The 16,642-nt window shown below is 41.6% G+C and overlaps 1 protein-coding gene across 3 annotated transcripts in view; it reads right to left on the reverse strand.

Annotated features, from left to right (window-relative positions):
* SH3PXD2A (SH3 and PX domains 2A) overlaps positions 1–16,642 on the reverse strand; it is a 351,604-nt gene that overhangs the window by 224,489 nt on the left and 110,473 nt on the right. For all 3 annotated transcript variants that reach the window (XM_072621444.1, XM_072621442.1, XM_072621441.1), the window contains exon 3: positions 9,682–9,757. In XM_072621444.1, coding sequence (XP_072477545.1) covers positions 9,682–9,757 — 76 coding nt within the window. The remainder of the gene's footprint in view (positions 1–9,681; positions 9,758–16,642) is intronic.

The raw sequence follows: 16,642 nt of genomic DNA on the forward strand, positions 1-16,642 counted from the left end.
CGGCTACCAAAATCAGGAGGGCTGGACGTCAGCTCTATGTGTGTTTGCGAGTCTCTGTGTATAACCAATGTTCACAGAGTGCCTGGGCTGTATCATCTCCTTACTTCTCCTGTTCCCACACATCTGTGTTTTTGTTAAAAGAGGCCCCACCAGAATTCAGAATCACTAGAGAAAGGACAGTATGACTCAATTATAATAGAGCTTGTTTCTAATTACACAGATGTTGAAATACTTTCTTGCACTTCAAGTGTAATTCATCCTCCTCCCTTTCTTCTACTGAATCCAATTCTGGGTCCAGTACATTCCCTATCAGCAAGTCTGTACAAAATTAAGGGTATTGATGCAGCTCAATGGGCTATCCATTCAACTTCATGCCAAAGTTGTAACAGTAGACATTCTTCTTCCATTTGGCTTTGCTGTGTGAATTATTACACTAGACTCTTTTAAGTAGTTGGAAATATTATTTAGGAGGCTCTGTTTTGTTTCAGGGTTTGGTGTATTTAGGATTGTATAGCATCTATAAACAGGAGTATTGGAGGACCTCACCATCTATATTTAGCCAGTCATGTGGAATAGGAAATAGAGCATTGGCTTTGGAGTCAAGAAGACCTGAGTTCAAATCCTGCTTCAGATACTTCCTAGTTTCAGAACCAAAGCTAAAGACATTTAATGTCTCTGTATCTCAGTTCCTCATCTATAAAACAGGGAGAATAATAGCACCTCCTTACAGGGTTGTTGTCAGGATTAAATGAGATATGTGTAAAGGTCTTTGCAAATCTATCATAGCACTTTAGTGTTACCTAAAGGCTGGCTATGTTTTTAATTTTTATTTATTATTTTCTATTAGGAATTACTCTTCCATTTGGATTCTGTACTGAACAGCTGCCCAGCTCCCTGATTTATCTTTTGCTTCGTGTTAATAAGTAGAGGATTGCTGAATGAAATTATATATGTAGTTCATCCACCAAGGAACCTTATAGGTAGGGTCTTAATATATGTGGGTGGACAACAATTTGTTGGAATAGAACCTTTAAGATTATACACTGCTTTACCGAATCAGATGGTGCTGCATTTTTTTTTCAGTGGGCAACAAGAAATAAACACAGTGGAACAGTCAATTCTCTGGACTTTTTAGTCAGTTGTGTGATTATGATGATGTGGTCTGCTGTGGACCAAAATTTGCAAATGTCATATCCTTCTCATATTTTGATCGCTGATACATCTGTAGATCATTCTTATGAAGATTTATGTAGAAATGACAAAATTGATATATGGGGTGAGAGTCACTGATGTTCTCTCTCAATCACTCCCTCTTTTTTTGGTAGTAACTAACATTACCCATGATTTTTATTATCAGCTCTTAAGTATCTTTCCCTCTTCCAGATTATATTAAGAACTAATTCTTCAACTCTTTCCCAATTTACAAAAAAAAAAAAAGACTATCATTTCCCTTAGTGACTCTGCCCGAAGTCTTCTGATTTTAGAAATTCTTCCCAAGATTTACCCAACTTTCTTCTTGGTCCTTTGTGTGCTGACCTGCATCTGACACAAATCCTGAGGCCACTCTGTGTCCCTCCAGCCCTCCCATCTCTCCTCTAGATCCAGAGACATCGGAGAGGTTTTAATCCTCTGTCCAACTCTGTCCTAACCAGAGAGGCCTCCTTCATTTTCTGAATACACCATTCAAACGCACAGACATCACTTTTAAGCCGAGAGATGTTCTGGGCTGCTGCTGAGTATGGTGCCAGTCCACTTTGGCATCCTTTTGCATTTTAAAGGGAAACTAAATCCTTCACTATTCCTGGGGCAGTGAAGGTGGGAAAGAGTCTGAAATGGGTTATTTTCTGAACACAAGATTAATCTGTGATTGCCAGAAGCTGGCCATACCCTCCATGAATGGTGCTTCAGTTCAGTTTGGTTTGCAGGGCCTCAGATTAACCTACAGTGCCAACTCAGACCCTACTCCCAGGGAGATAAGAGTTAAGAGGCCACATCTGCTCACAGACAACTTTTTCCATCCCCCTGGGATGGTGGCCATGAACCCCATTTAGAAAGGGAGATGAGAAGTCTGGGGGAATGGCCATTTTTCTATATTCTAGGATACAGTACAGGACATTGACATGATATACAAAGCACCTCACAGGCTGTGGAAAGAGGAAGGTTGGGAATCTGGAACAGTGTTCCTTATTCATTAGTTCTCAGTCTCTTCTCACTCTTCCATACATTATATGTATATATATATATATATATATATACATATATATATATGCTTATGTATATATGTATATGTGTATATGTGTGTACACATAAGTATACACACATACACACCAGGCCCTTGGGTTAACAAGGCCACAGGACATCTTCTATATGCACTAACGGCTTGAGAGACCTGAAGAAGGAGAAAGAGGGAGGCTATCATCACTCACATCTTCATCTCTGGTATGGAGGCTAAAGGAGGACTGACTCTGTCTGCCTCTTTTAGGGCCAGAACAAGTAATAAAATTGTGAAATACAGACATCTTCCCTGTCTTGTGCCTCATGTCTTCTCCCTTCCCCCATCTAGGCATCCAAGGTTCTTTAGCTCTCTCCAAACCTGTTCTTAGGACAAGCATCTAGCATCTACCCTTACTTGCTGATAACTAAATGTGAAAATTCACCTTATCTCTCCCTGTGGGATGAGAGGTTTTAAATGGGTAATTGAAGGGATTTGGGCTTCAGTAAGCAACTGGGAGAGATATTTTTCAGGAAGGCCAAAAAGTCTCCCAGAACCACTTAGCACGCTACCATACTCCACCTGTTCAAGTTTACCCTCACTTTGTATCAAGAACTTGGAAGAAACCCCTATGATCCATTTTAAAGAAAAGAAAAATGATCCACTGAGGGGATCTGACTTTTCCAAGATCATACAGTCAGTTACAGAAACGAAGAAAGGTCTAGGACCCAAGTCTCCTGACCCCAGGTCTTAGTCTGGGAATAAAATTATGCAGACTGACCTAAATGAGACAAAATAAAATACTACTTGTTATGCATGGAGGGCTTCTCTAATTCCTACCCAGCTTAGTCCATGCTTAATTACAGGAGTCTGAATGACTCAAAAAGTCAGCCTCCAGTATTTTGACCCAACAAGATATGATCATATAATGCAATTTCTTCTAAGGAAAATAAGAAAGGATTTAGGAAGAATGGGAGCAGAGGTGGTATAGCATGAGTATGCATTAGAGGGATTAAACATTACCTTTAAAAATGAAAAAACGTCCTCTGACACAAGCAATCTGTTCCATGTGACTAACTTCCAGCTAAACTAAGCCTCATTATTTCCAAAGAGGCCTGACAGCTCTGAAGTTAAAAGTTTAGGAAGTGGGTGGACATGACATTGTTCAAAATTTTTTTTAAAAAGGTAAACATTTATGCAGTCAGGTCCAGCTTTAATCATCTCCCTCCCGGACTGCCCCTTTTTCCACCTCATCAGGTCTTTGGTAATTAATTGTTCAGGAAATGAGCTCCCCACTGGTTAGCAACTTAACTTATCACATTTCAAGGCTCACAATATCTCCCCTGAGCCTTTTCTCCTATGGCTTATTTCCAGGGCTGGGGTCCCAAACAGACCTGATTCTGGCATGGATTCTGTAAGTGTGGGAGGTTCAAGCTCAGAGGGCCAATAGGCCTAACAAGAGGGCCACTTGCCTATGTACAGGGTAACCCCTAAAGGTCCCTGGACATGCAGGAGAAAATCCACCCTGCCTGCCTTCCTCTGTTGGGGAAAAGGTCAATCTGGAGGCCAAGCAGGTCCATTTGATCAGCTGACCCTTTAACCAAGCAAGGCTTCCTCTTTCAAATCCTGTCCATTTGCTTCCCTATATCAATGCTTGGTTAGCAGCTCTGCAGTGACGAACCTCTCCTCCCCCACCCCTACACACATACCCTCTGCTTGCCCAGCCCGTCTCAGCAGACACATCGACCAAGCTCTGAGGCACTTTTTAGAATGCCAGCCAATGTTCTCCTGCCTGACATCATCAGAGAAACAAAGTGGGAAGTCATTGCCCACTGCTGTTGGCACACTCTGGGTACCACCTACCCCAGATTATAGACTGGGAGAATTATTCCGGGGGAAGAAGAAAAAAAAGGCCATAATTACAGTGATAGAAACCCCAACTTATATACCAAGGGGGCCAAGGGAGAGGGGTGGCTTGACCAGCACAGACTGCTCTTCTGGCCTCTAATCTTGCTCACTTCTTTTTAAATACAAGAATCACAAGATGACTGGGCTTCCCCTCCCCCTTCTCCTGTCATTCCAAGGAAACACTCCACCACTCTGCTGTTTTTACAGATCAGTAAGTCACAGACTCCAGCATCTCAAGGAGCTTTTCCCTTACCTGATGGAAGCACCTATTGTCTGGAAAACCCAGAGATCATGAGAAATGCCACCACCAAGCTACTACTATGCCCTATACTACACTCTGGATAAAGGCTATTTAAAGAAATCCCTTTAACTGGCCTTGGCTCAGGAGAAAACAAACGCCGGATCTGGTCCCAAGGAGGGTCAGGAGAGGAAGGCAATGGAAAGTGTGTTTACGTTTCACAAGTCACAGTTTCACTCATTATTTGAGAGCATGTCAAACTGGAAAGACGCTGATGAACACCTTCAACATGAGCTCTTTGTCAAAGGACACCTCTCCTTTCCACCTATGACCAACTTCACAGGCTTTGTGTCTGACAACACCTACCTGGACCAGGATTAAAAGTTGACTTTTCTCCTTAAAATAAATTTTTTTTTCCACTCCTCTTCAGCCAAGGCACATTTATAACTCTATTTCTCACTATCAGTCATATTATCTCTGCCTTTCTTTTGAGGCTGGTTAATGGAGAAGCAGCATGGGGGAGTGGCTGTTGCTACCCAGAGCAAATCAATACCCCCAGGTAATTCTCTAAAATAAGTTACAGAAAAGCAATTAATTGTAACTAGGATCAATAAGAAAGTGATACAGGATCAATCTTCATCTTTTCACTGAGCTTTTGCCAATCCGCATTGATAGAGGGAGTTTTCTCACCAGAAGTCCCCTGTACGGGGTCCTGTGAAAAATCAATAAACACATGGAAGCCTGGTCTCATTGACAGGCAGATGAGAATTAGCTGTGAGTCAGCCTCCTGCAAACAGCCAGGAGACCTCCCAAGGGCTTTGGGGAAGATAACTTGGTAATTATGACTGAAGTTCAGGTACTCTGTCTGTTCCCAGACAGTCATTTGTTTTTTACATTGGTGGTTCCATAGTCAGCTACACTCTGGAAGGACCATTTCCTCCTAGAGAGCCTCGTCTTGCCTTCAAACTCAGAGGAGACAGGAAATCCACTCTGGTCCTATTGCATGGAACAGGAGATGGATTTTCCACAATAGTCTTTGGAAACAAGGCAGAAAATTTCACATAAACAAAGAGAATGATAGCCACAGTTTACTGGCTGCTCAGCACCCCCTCACTCTTCAGTGCCTGCCTCAGAAAGCCCAGAAGCTTCTGGAGATCCTTTCAATTAACAATGGTTCTATTTCTTCCATAGGTAACCCTGGGATCACTCCACCTACAAAATTACAAAGCTCCTAAGACACATACCCTGGTATTGGTTAAGCACCAACTATGTGCCAAGCCATGTACTAAGCACTGGGAGAATTACAAAATGGGAGAATTATTAATATTTAATTGATAATAATAATTAATCAGTCAATAAGAGTTTATTATTCCAGGATACAAAGAACGAAAAAAATCCTTGCTGTCTAGGAATTTATATTCTAATGGGGGAAACAAGTATATATGAAAGTATATGCAGAATAAATCTAAAAAGAATAAATTTGAATAAATATGAGCAAACATAGTATAGGAAAATCTAAATAACAGACAAATTAGGGAGATATTTACTTTAGATATCAAAGTTATCAAAGCTTTCCTTTAAATAGTGAGCTGCTGTAGTACATTTAAAATATGGTATGATTTGCCCTGCAAAAAAAAAAAAAAGGATTCATATACAATTTTTCAGGCTCACATCTATTATTGTATGTAAAGCAAAGTTCATCCATGGACTGAACATAGGAAAAGATGATAGCTAGGAGAAATTCCTTGGGTCTTTCTTTCTGAATTATTAGATGCTGTTCAAACAAATAATATGCACAGCATTTCCCTTCAAAATAAAAACCAATTGCTCAGTATCATGGCACAGGGGAAATAATGATGAATCGGGGACCAGAGGACCTGGGTTGGAATATCAGATTTCCCTTTACTGTGTGACCTTGGGCAAGTTACTCAACTATTCTGGCCTTTGGTTTGCTTATCTGGATCGGATTGGATCTCAGTGTTCACCAAGGTCCTTTCCCTCTCTAAGTCCATGATACTTAGGAGAGAGATAACTCTTATCCAAATTAGAACTTCAGCTCCTTCCATGAGAAATTTCACTTAGTTAACCTGTGGAACTTATGTGCTGTTCATTATCTCTTCATCTAGTCTACAAAGAAGCCAAGGACAGTGTCTCATTCCAAGTGCTCTGTAAATCTTGGAGACAAGCTATACAGTGTTATCATCCTTGCTAACAGGGTTGTTGTAAGATCAAATGAGAAAACCAAAGAAAAGTACTTTGTAAACCTTAAAACACTAGGAGGACTGGCTGTTATTGTAGTATTACATATTATAATAATTATACTATTACATTTGTTGTATAGCCATTCATGTGACTTCACAATCTCACTTAGAGTTTTCTTGGCAAAGATACTGAAGATAGTCAATTATTAGACTGTTATAATAATACTATCAGGACATAATAATTCATTATAATTTCAAAGCCCTCGCATGGGTCTAGATATGTTAGGTACCCAGTAAACATTTCTTCAATAAATGAATAGAGTAGGGCATTTGTCTGTATCCATGGTTCAGATTCTGTGAGAGAACGTTCACTCATTCAAGAAATATTTATTAAAAACCTACCACATGCCAGGAATGGTGCTAAGCACTGGGGATACAAAAAGGGACAAAAACAGTCCCTTCCCTAAAAAAGCTTGGATTCTAATGGAAAAGACAACCTACAAACAAATGTATAGAGAGCATGCTATGTATAGGATAAATATGAACTAATTAAAAGAAGGAAAGCATTGGAATTGGGGAAGGCTGTAGAAGGTAGGATTTTAGTTGGGACTTAAAGGAAGTCAGGGATGTTAGTACCCATGCAGAGGAGAAGGGAGAGTGTTAAAGGTATAAGGGACAGATAGAGAAAATGCCTAGAGCCAAGAGAAGTTCTCGATAACCTGGCCCCTTCCTATCTTTCCAATCTTTGTGCACCATTCACCCTACCCCCTCCACTGGAGGAGAGAGTGAGGCTGACAACTTTGCCCAGCTCTGTCTCACTTACATCCAGTTCAGGAGCAAGTCAAGAAATCCCCCTCATGATGGCATCAATCCTCTTCAAGGGCAAAAGGAGAACAAACAACAATTCTGCAGTCCAGTGACACCGGCTTCCTTGTTGTTCCTCACACTAGACACACTATCTCCAGCTCTGGGCATTATCTCTGGCTGTCCATCATGCCTGGAATTCTCTGCTCCTTCACCTCTGCCTCTTAACTTCCTGGTTTCCTTCAGCTCTTAGTTAAAATTGCACCTTCTGTAAGAAGTATTTCCCAGTCATCCTCAATACTAGTGCCTTCCCTCTTTGGATTATTTCCATTTTATCCTGAATATATCTCACCTGTACACAGCTGTTGCCATGTTGCCTCCCCCATTTGACTGTAGGCACTGTGAGAGCAGGGACTGACTGCTTTTTATCTTCCTCTGTATTCCCAGTGCCTGGGCAAGTCAGTAATACTGACCTAAGTCAGGAGTCTGAAGATGAAAAAAATGAGGGAAGGAGAAAGAGAAGAAGAAAGGAATCCTGAGCACTTCATGCTAAACAATCCATATGAGAGTCTTCGTGAAGAGGAAGGAGCTGGACTTTCTAAAGGAATAATAACATGGTCCCCTAGGGGCTGTTAAGGAGGCAAGGCTCAAAGGAAGAAGAGGAAGGTAATAGTAGGTGGTAATTCCCTGATAACAGGTACTGAGTCAGCTATGATAAGTTTGCCAATCTGATAGATGATAAGATACCTGCCAATCTGATAAGAGGTTCAAAGAGGCTGGCTATCTTGCTGGGGCATGTATCCAAGCCTCCTAAGACTTGGCCTACCAGATGACTACCACCCCCTCCTGTTGATTCCCATGGGCACAAATGGTAGGTCAGAAAAAGTCTGGTAAGCATACTCAAGGTGACAAAGTTCTGGGCAATAAAATGAAGACCTTAAGGACATGTAAGGGAGGAGCATGGGTAAACATCCGTTTGTCTGAAAAAGATCTGAGGGGCTTAATGGATCACAAGCTGCCAAAAAAGCTAATGCAATCTTAGGTTGCATTAAAGGAGGAATAGTGTTCAGAACTAGGGAGCTGATAGTCCCCACTGTAATCTGTCCTGGTCGGACCACCTCTTTAGTACTGTATTTGGCTGTAGGTGCTACATTTTAGATAAGACATTGGTAAAATCCAGTGCATTGCACCTTTGATACACACTTAATAAATGTTTGTTGAAATTAAAAAATCCAGAAAGTATCCAGAGAAAGGCAACCAAGATGCTGAAGGGTCTTGAGATGATAGTACATGAGATCAGTCAAAGGAATCAGGTATGCTTAGTTTGGAGAAGAGAATACTTCATGGAGTCACGAGAGACATCTTCAAATATTTAAAGGGTTGTCTTGTGGAAAGAGGCAATAGACTTGTTCTTCTTGGCCCAAGTGGGAAGAAAGAATAGTGACTGGAAATTACAAAGTGGGGTGTTCAGGCTTAATTTGAGGAATAACTTCCTAACATGTGCAGCGGTCTAAAAGTGGAATGGCTGCCTGTGAAGATAATGGTTTCCCATTGACTCAAGGCCTTTGAGTAAATGTTTGATGACCACATGTAGGGAATGCAGGAGGGGGATATTCTTGTTCAGTCCTAGCTTGGGGGGGTGCCAAAGATCATGGATTCAGCTTTAGAGGTCCTGTGTGTATGAGTCACAGCTTTGCTATTTGTGACCTTTATAACCGTAGAAAAGTTACTCTGTTGCCCAATGCCTTGGTAGTATCTGTAAAACAATGAGCAACCTGAGATGCATGAACTTGACTTTTTCTTTTTTCTATGTTGATAACTGAATTCATTATAATTGGTTTTCTTGGTAATCTTATGTATTTTATTTTACACATCTAAAAAACCATTTTCCTGCCAGGCATAGTGGTGTATGTCTATAGTGCTTCTAGGTAGGCTAAGGTTGGTGGGTTGTTTGAGTTCAGAAAGTGGAGCTGTAATGGAGTTAAAGCCAGTTGATTAAATCATGCACCAATATGGTGAGCCCTGCAAGAAGAAGCCACCAGGCTGTATGAGAAGGAGTAAATTGGCCTAGGCTAGAAAAACAGAGCATGCAAAAGCTAATGTATAGAGAATTTTGTCATTTCTCCTCATAGATGGAGAAACAAAAGTCCACAGATAATCTGACCGAAGTCCCTTAATACTACACAGTAATTTTCAGGCAAAGTTAAGATTGAAACATGGTAGCCCCAAAACAGCATCCAGGTGCCTGAAAGCTGACAAAAGGGACTGTTCCTAAAAGTGCTTTTTGTTTCTGAGCACCCAGGAAAGTCCAATGTTACCTGGGAGGAAGGGGATGATTCTTTGCTTGGGATCCTTCTGACCACCTTCAATGGGGAACTTATCCAGAAGTTGCATCTATAAAGCAAAAGACAAGACGACAGAGTCTTAGGAGAAGGAACTTGGATGAGTTCTTACCTTTTTCTTCCTCCCCACTGATCCCAAACAGCCCTTATTAAACCTCTGGGCTGCAAAAGGATGAGCTATTTCTCAAATCCCTCATTTCACAGTGAATTAGCAAACCAAACACTACAGCTAAGAGGGCAGGAGGTTGGCTTGTGTGTGTGAATGGGGGTGGTTGAGGGGTGTCTGTGTGCATATTGGGGGGAGGGAGAGTTCCCAGAGAGTTCACACTGAAAGCTTCTGGAGAGAAGCCCCTCCATTGTCAGAGCTGGGATCAAGCAAGCCTCGTCATGCCACCATCTTTCGGACTTTGCAAAATTGAATGGCTAACTTGAAGGTGCCCTGGCAACACAAATTGGACCTCTTTGGGCTTGTTGTCTTTTCTAAGCCATATTGGGGCAAGGCATGCTGTATCTTCTGCAATCTGAGAAGAGAGGAACATCCCACCTGACACATCAGACAGACCACCCACCTAACAGAACCACTCTGCGGAAACAGGCCCACATGTTAGTTTAATCACAAAGCCAAATCCAATTCATTGCCACCGCTTCAGTGAGCCCTCCCTCCTCCCCTTTCCCAGCTTCCTACCCAAGAGCTTCACTGTTTTTCTGGGGAAAGACTCACCAAGGGGAAGAGTCTCCAGGATATGGGAAAACATTCTATCTTTTTGTTGGGTTTTTGTTTTTTTTAACAATGCAGTGCTATTTAAACTAAGAAAACACACATGAAATTTAACTTGAACAGAGTTTAATAAATCTTTCTTGAAACAAATTGGTTGAACCAGAAAGAAACGGAAGCCAGGAGAGCATGACCATGTGTATTCACACAAAATACCTTGTCAATCTCTTTTCAGCACAGGTGATTTCAAAAGCTACCTAAAAGAGAGAACCTTTGGAACTCCAGTAGGAATGGAGAGCAAGGTAGAATTTGCTTCATATAAGGCTGTTTGCCTAAATATGAGTTTCCTAAGGTTCCCTAAATATGAGCCATCCCATGACTTCTCAGATCTCAAGGTTTCCTATAGTTTTACAAGTCTTGTGTCTCGGATTCTCTGTTAGTAGTCAGAGTATGGCAGTGGACACTGAGATGTCCCATGCAAAGGGAAGCAGGTCTATGGTCTACCCCAGGGGCAGTTTCCCAACCCTGCCTGGGTTATAGGGTAGGAGAGGTGACTTGCTGAAGATCAGACTAGTCCAGGAACAGTTCCAACATGAAGCAATTCCTCGAATCGGAGCAATTTCTCTCCTCGAATGAGGGGCAGGGCTTCAGCCCACTCCCCAACCCCTTCCCAGCAAATAAAGAATAATAAAGACAGAAAAGACATAAGGAGAGTAAGGGAGAATTCTGATTTCTCTTTGTCTCAGTCATGCTCAGAAAAAGAATCACAGAGCTAGAGGAAAAGTGACCTCAAAGGCATCTAGTCTAACCCCACATTTCACAAATAAGAAAACTGAGGCTCAGAGGAGGTTGAGTGACCTGCCCATGATCCGCACAGGAAATAAAGTATTAGACCACTCAGTGCTATTAGACCTTAGGTCGAATCATTCCTTTAAAATTAAAGCATTTGTTAGAAGGAAGGAGTCTACCTGTCTTAACGAAAAAAAGGATGGATTCTGGGTTTTCCTCAGAAAAGAGGAAAGGGTGGTTTCTTGGTTACCCTGTTCTATTTCTTAACATTCCTTCTATGGCCTCTAAAAAAAGCCTGCCCTCTCTATCACCCAATACACCACAGATGAAGTCTAGACTACCATGAGGACAAGAAACATGCACCAGCCCACAGTTCTGGCTCCACCCCACCTTCCCTCCCTGGTTTATTGAAAACTGATCTTCACACACTGCTGGTGCCATCCTAGCCTAACTGGCTATTATCTGAACTCAACTCTCCATCTCCTACTGTCATGCCTAGAATGCACTACTTCCCTGTCTCCTCTTTGGATCCCTTAGCTTCTGTCAAGGCACAGCTCACATGCTATCTCTTATGGAAAGCCTTTCCCGAGGCCCCCAACCCACAGTGGTTAGGGCTCTCTCCTACCTCAATCAATCATGTACCTGTTTATCTTTTTACATGTTGTAAAAAGTAACCTATAAGATCCTTGAGGGCAAGGATCTTAGCTTTAGCACAGTACCCGTGCGGTGTGATATATGCTTAATCAGTATTTGTTAGTCTGGATTAGGTTGGAAGCACTCCTCTATATGGGGCTGAGTCAGACCCCTAGATGACCTACCCATCTCCCTCCTGCTCCAGCTTCATGGACAAAGTCTGGCTGAGCTTGAAAGTCATTGCCAAAAGCTAGCATCACCTAATCCCACTGACACTTCTAAAACAACAGAGATCCAAATGTTTGGGTCTGCTTTACCCTTCATCTCCACCAGCCAGCCAGCAGGGTTGGAAGAGGAAATATTTCTAACCAGCTGCTGGGGCAACATTTTCTCTGCACCAAGAGGTCATCTTTCAAAGAAATCAAATCTCTCAGGCCCCAGTGAACATGCAAACAAAATAAAGATTGCCCAGCTGGGTTTACTTTAGGAAACAGCGTGTCAGTCTGGTCAGAGTTGCCTGTTTCCAGAATCTCTGCCCCCACAAAATGGACAAAGGCAGAGAAGCAAAGGGCCAGGACATCTGGGGTAACATTTTCCCAATAGGGAGTCAGGTTGGTAGTTAACAGATCTCGGCTTCAAGGGACAGTTGACATTCAAGAAAAGCAGAATGTATTGTGGTGAAGAGTACTGAATTAAGAATTTGATGGTGAGGGGCTTACTATTGGCTCTGCTGTTAACCACTTCTGTGATTACGTTAGTCATTTCATTGGGCTAAGCCTCTGTTTCTTCATGGGTAAAACAGGGATAAGATTGAGGCAGTAGTGGCTAGAAGGCCTGCCTTGCCCAGGAAGACCTGGGTTTAAGTCAGGGGTTCTTAACCTAGGGCAGGGGTGGGAAACCTCTCTTGAGGACCTAGAGGGCCACATGTGGCCTCAAAGCTGCAGGTTCCCCTCCCCTGACCTAGGGCTTATGAACTTATTTGTTTGTTTTGGGGACAGCTAGGTGGTGCAGTGGATAGAGCACCAGTGCAGGAGTCAGGAGGACCTGAGTTCAAATTTCACCTCAGACACCTGACATCCACTAGCTGTGTGACCTTGGGCAAGTCACTTAAACCCAACTGCCTCATCCTGGGTCATCTCCAGTCATCCTGATGAATATCTGATTGCTGGATTCAGAGAGCTCTAAAGGAGAAGTGAGGCTGGTGACCTGCACAGCCCTCTCTCACTCAAAACAAAGTGAAGTGCAAGTCATGTCATTATTTCTCTGATGCCATGGTCTTCTTCTGCAACGAAGGACGAACACACATACCTTTAGTACAACCACTGTATTTCACAGTAATTGGTTTCCTAAATTCCTCTGTATTTCAGTTTATGATTTTAAAAAACATTATTGTAAGAAGAGTTCCATAGACATTAGCAAACTGCCAAACAGGTCCATGACACAAAAAAGGATTAAGTACGCCTCATATAAGTCTTCCTTCCCACATGTTCTATACCTATGTGACCATGGGGAAGTCAATTAACTTCTTTAGTGCCCCCCAGGAAACACTAAGATTTTAAGTTATATCCAAATTGCCAATCAGCAGAGACAGAGGGAGTTTCCATAGCAAGAATTCCCTAGACAAGGCACCCCTCCCCCAAATCCCGAAGTCAGATGAAATATTGTAAAAGCTAAGGGCTAACAAAGGTTGCAGCTAGGTGGTACAGTGGATAAAGCACTCAGCTTGGAATCAGAAAACTCAATCTTACCAGCTGTGTGACCCTGAGCCAGTTATTTAACCCTGTTTTCCTCAGTTTCCTCATCTGTAAAATGAATTGGAGAAGGAAACTGGCAAACCACTCCAGTACCCTTGTCAAGAAGGTGTCATGAAGAGTTGGACACAACTGAACAACAGTAAATGTTAGCTATAACACTAAGCTTTTGCAAAATACTCTATGACACACCATCTCATTTGATATCAAAATGGAAACATCATAAGATTTAGAGCTGGAAAGCAAATCAGAGGTCATGTGAGTCAGCCTTTGAGAGAGTAATCTGCCTAAGGTCACAAAGGAAGTAAGGAGTAAAGACAAGCTTTCGAATCCAGGTTTTCAAACTCCTAATCCAGTAGACTATCATCATCATAAATATAAATGATTAGAAGAGGTTTGGTTGTGAAAGGCCAGTAAAAAGTAATTTTCCTATCATTAATAACAGATTGGATGGGAATGGAGGGGGAGGGAAGGGTGGAGTCAGATCCAGGTTTGGCTCAGGAAGGAGGGGGTAGGTGAAAGCGGAAGCTATTGAATAATTTTACTACTCTATATTCCACCAGGAAGATAAATTCAGTCTCTCCTGAAAGACCCTGGCTCAAGCTGTACCCACGGCAGGCCGTGATCCAGATTCCCAGAGCTATTCTTGGAGAGAAAGGTGTTTGGCTAATACAGCCTTTTTCAACCACATCAAAAAGCTTACCATGTTTAACTTTGAACTATTTATCTAAAGGGTGGATATAAGCATGGGAGATAGAATAAACCACAGTGAGGAGAGCCTGGCTGGCAAAGGCTGGGGAAGCTGAGTGATTCCTTCCTCCTGACTCCCTTTCTCAGTAGCAAACAAAGTTGGGACATATCAGCTGGAAACCCAGCCTGAACACGTGTGTGGCCTAAAAGTCAGTAACCTTTTCTGTCCTCCAAGACAGAGAAGAGTCAATAAACATTTATTAAACACCTACTATGTGCTAAGCACTAGAGATCCAAAGTAAGTCAACAAGACTGTTCTTATTCTCTAGGAAACTCAGTCCCATGGAGGAAACAACATGAAAACAACTATACACAACAAGACATATACAGGGTAAAGTGCAGGTAGGTGATACAGTAAATAGAGCACTAGGTTAGGACCAGGGAGACTCATCTTCATGAGTTCAAATCTGACCTCCAACACTTACTAGCTGGGTGACCCTGAACAAGTCACTTAAATCTGCTTGCTTTCACTTTCCTCATCTGTAAATGAGGAGAAGAAAGAAAAGGCAAACCACTCCAGTGTCTTTGTGAGGCAAACACCAAAGGGGTCACAAAGAGTTGGACACAACTTAACAACTCAACAACAACAAATCGAAAACAATCAACTGAGAAAGGGCTCTAGAATTAAGGGAGATCTGGAAAGACTTTGGAGAGAAGGTGAGATTTTAACTGGGACTTGAAGGAAGCCAGGTGTCAACCTTCTCTTCTCAGTCTCTTGCCCCAAATTACTCTGTCCCAGCTCCTCAGGAAACCCAGGAATCTCCATCTCTATGACCATTCAAGGATCAAATGCTGAGGCCTTTACCATGGAGAGGGATGACTAAATAGTTGTAACCCCAATCATTCTTTCTAGGGGGATGAGGGAGGAGGACAGTGGAAAAAAACAACCCTACTTACCCCTCCCCCACCCTTCACACCCAACTCAGGGATACTCATCAGACACAAAGACTTCTAGGTTTTTCTTTTTCCTTCCTCTCTTAAAATTGGATTTTCTAAAAGGAATCCAAACTTTTAGCCCTGAAAAACTAATAATGGCTCCAGAGAACAGATGATAAAATAGACATTCTTCCTCTTGAAAGAGAGGCAAGGGACTACTAGAAAAGAATGTTTTATATATTGTGAGATGAGGTCACTGTATCAGCTGTTTTTGCTTAAAACCCTGTCTCTCCATTAAAAGGGAGGGTTCAATTTAGGTGGAAAGGGCATTATTTTCAGAAAGAACTTTGAGGTAAAAACAGAAGAGATTTGCTATTAAAACAAGAAAATTCAGTCATTTATTAAGAGGTTTTTTTTTTAATCAGATGCATTTCATAATATGGTAGCATCTTAAACTGATGGTAAAGCCCTCATTAGAAACAAGTTGTCATAAAACAAGAATCTGGAGGAGCAAGAGAACTAAAGTGGAAGAGATGGAATGGAAATATAAAACAAAAAGGAAAAGGACCTATGTGTACAAAAGTAATTATAACAGCTCTTTTAGTGCCAAAGCATTGGAAATTGAAAGGATGCCCATCAATTGGGGAATGGTTGAACAAGTTGTTTATAAACTGTATTGTAAGAAATGATGAACAAGATGCTCTCAGAAAAATATGAACTGATGCAAAATGAAATGAGCAGAACCAGAAGACCATTGTACATAGTAACAGCAATATTATATGATGATCTACTACAAATAACTTAGCTATTCTCAGCAATACAATGGTCCAAGACAATTCTGGAGGACTTAGAATGAAAGGTGTAGTCCATTTCCAGAGAAAGAACTGCTAGAGCCAAAATTCATATCAAAGATACTTTTTCCTTACTTACTTTATTTTTCTTGTTTTTTTATCTGTATTTTCTTTCACAGAATGACTTACAAGGAAATGTGTTTCACATGACTACACATATAACGTGTCAAATTGCTTGTCTTCTCAATGAGGGGGAAGGGAGAGAGAATTTGGAACTCAAAATTTGAAAAAAAAAGAATGTTAAAATTGTTTTTACATGTAATTGGGGGGAAATATCAAATAAAAGGGGGGGATAAAGTGGAAGAGATGAACCCTGATTGTCCCTTCTATCTCTAAGCTTGTGGTTCTGTCCTATGATCATAGATCAACCTCCTCATTTTACAAATGAAAATGAGACCAAAGGAAGTAGAATGATTTGTGCAAGATTTGCTTACAAATGGCACAGGAGGGATTCAAAGACAAGACTTTCAAGCTCCTGATGCCCACCCATACTTTCATTTCAATACTCCAAAACAAAAAATGAAAACAAAACAGACATACTTGCTCAGAAATGGCTCAGGTGACTTCCAGGA

The sequence above is a fragment of the Notamacropus eugenii genome, chromosome 1 (genome assembly GCF_028372415.1).
Source record: "Notamacropus eugenii isolate mMacEug1 chromosome 1, mMacEug1.pri_v2, whole genome shotgun sequence".
NCBI lineage: Eukaryota > Metazoa > Chordata > Mammalia > Diprotodontia > Macropodidae > Notamacropus > Notamacropus eugenii.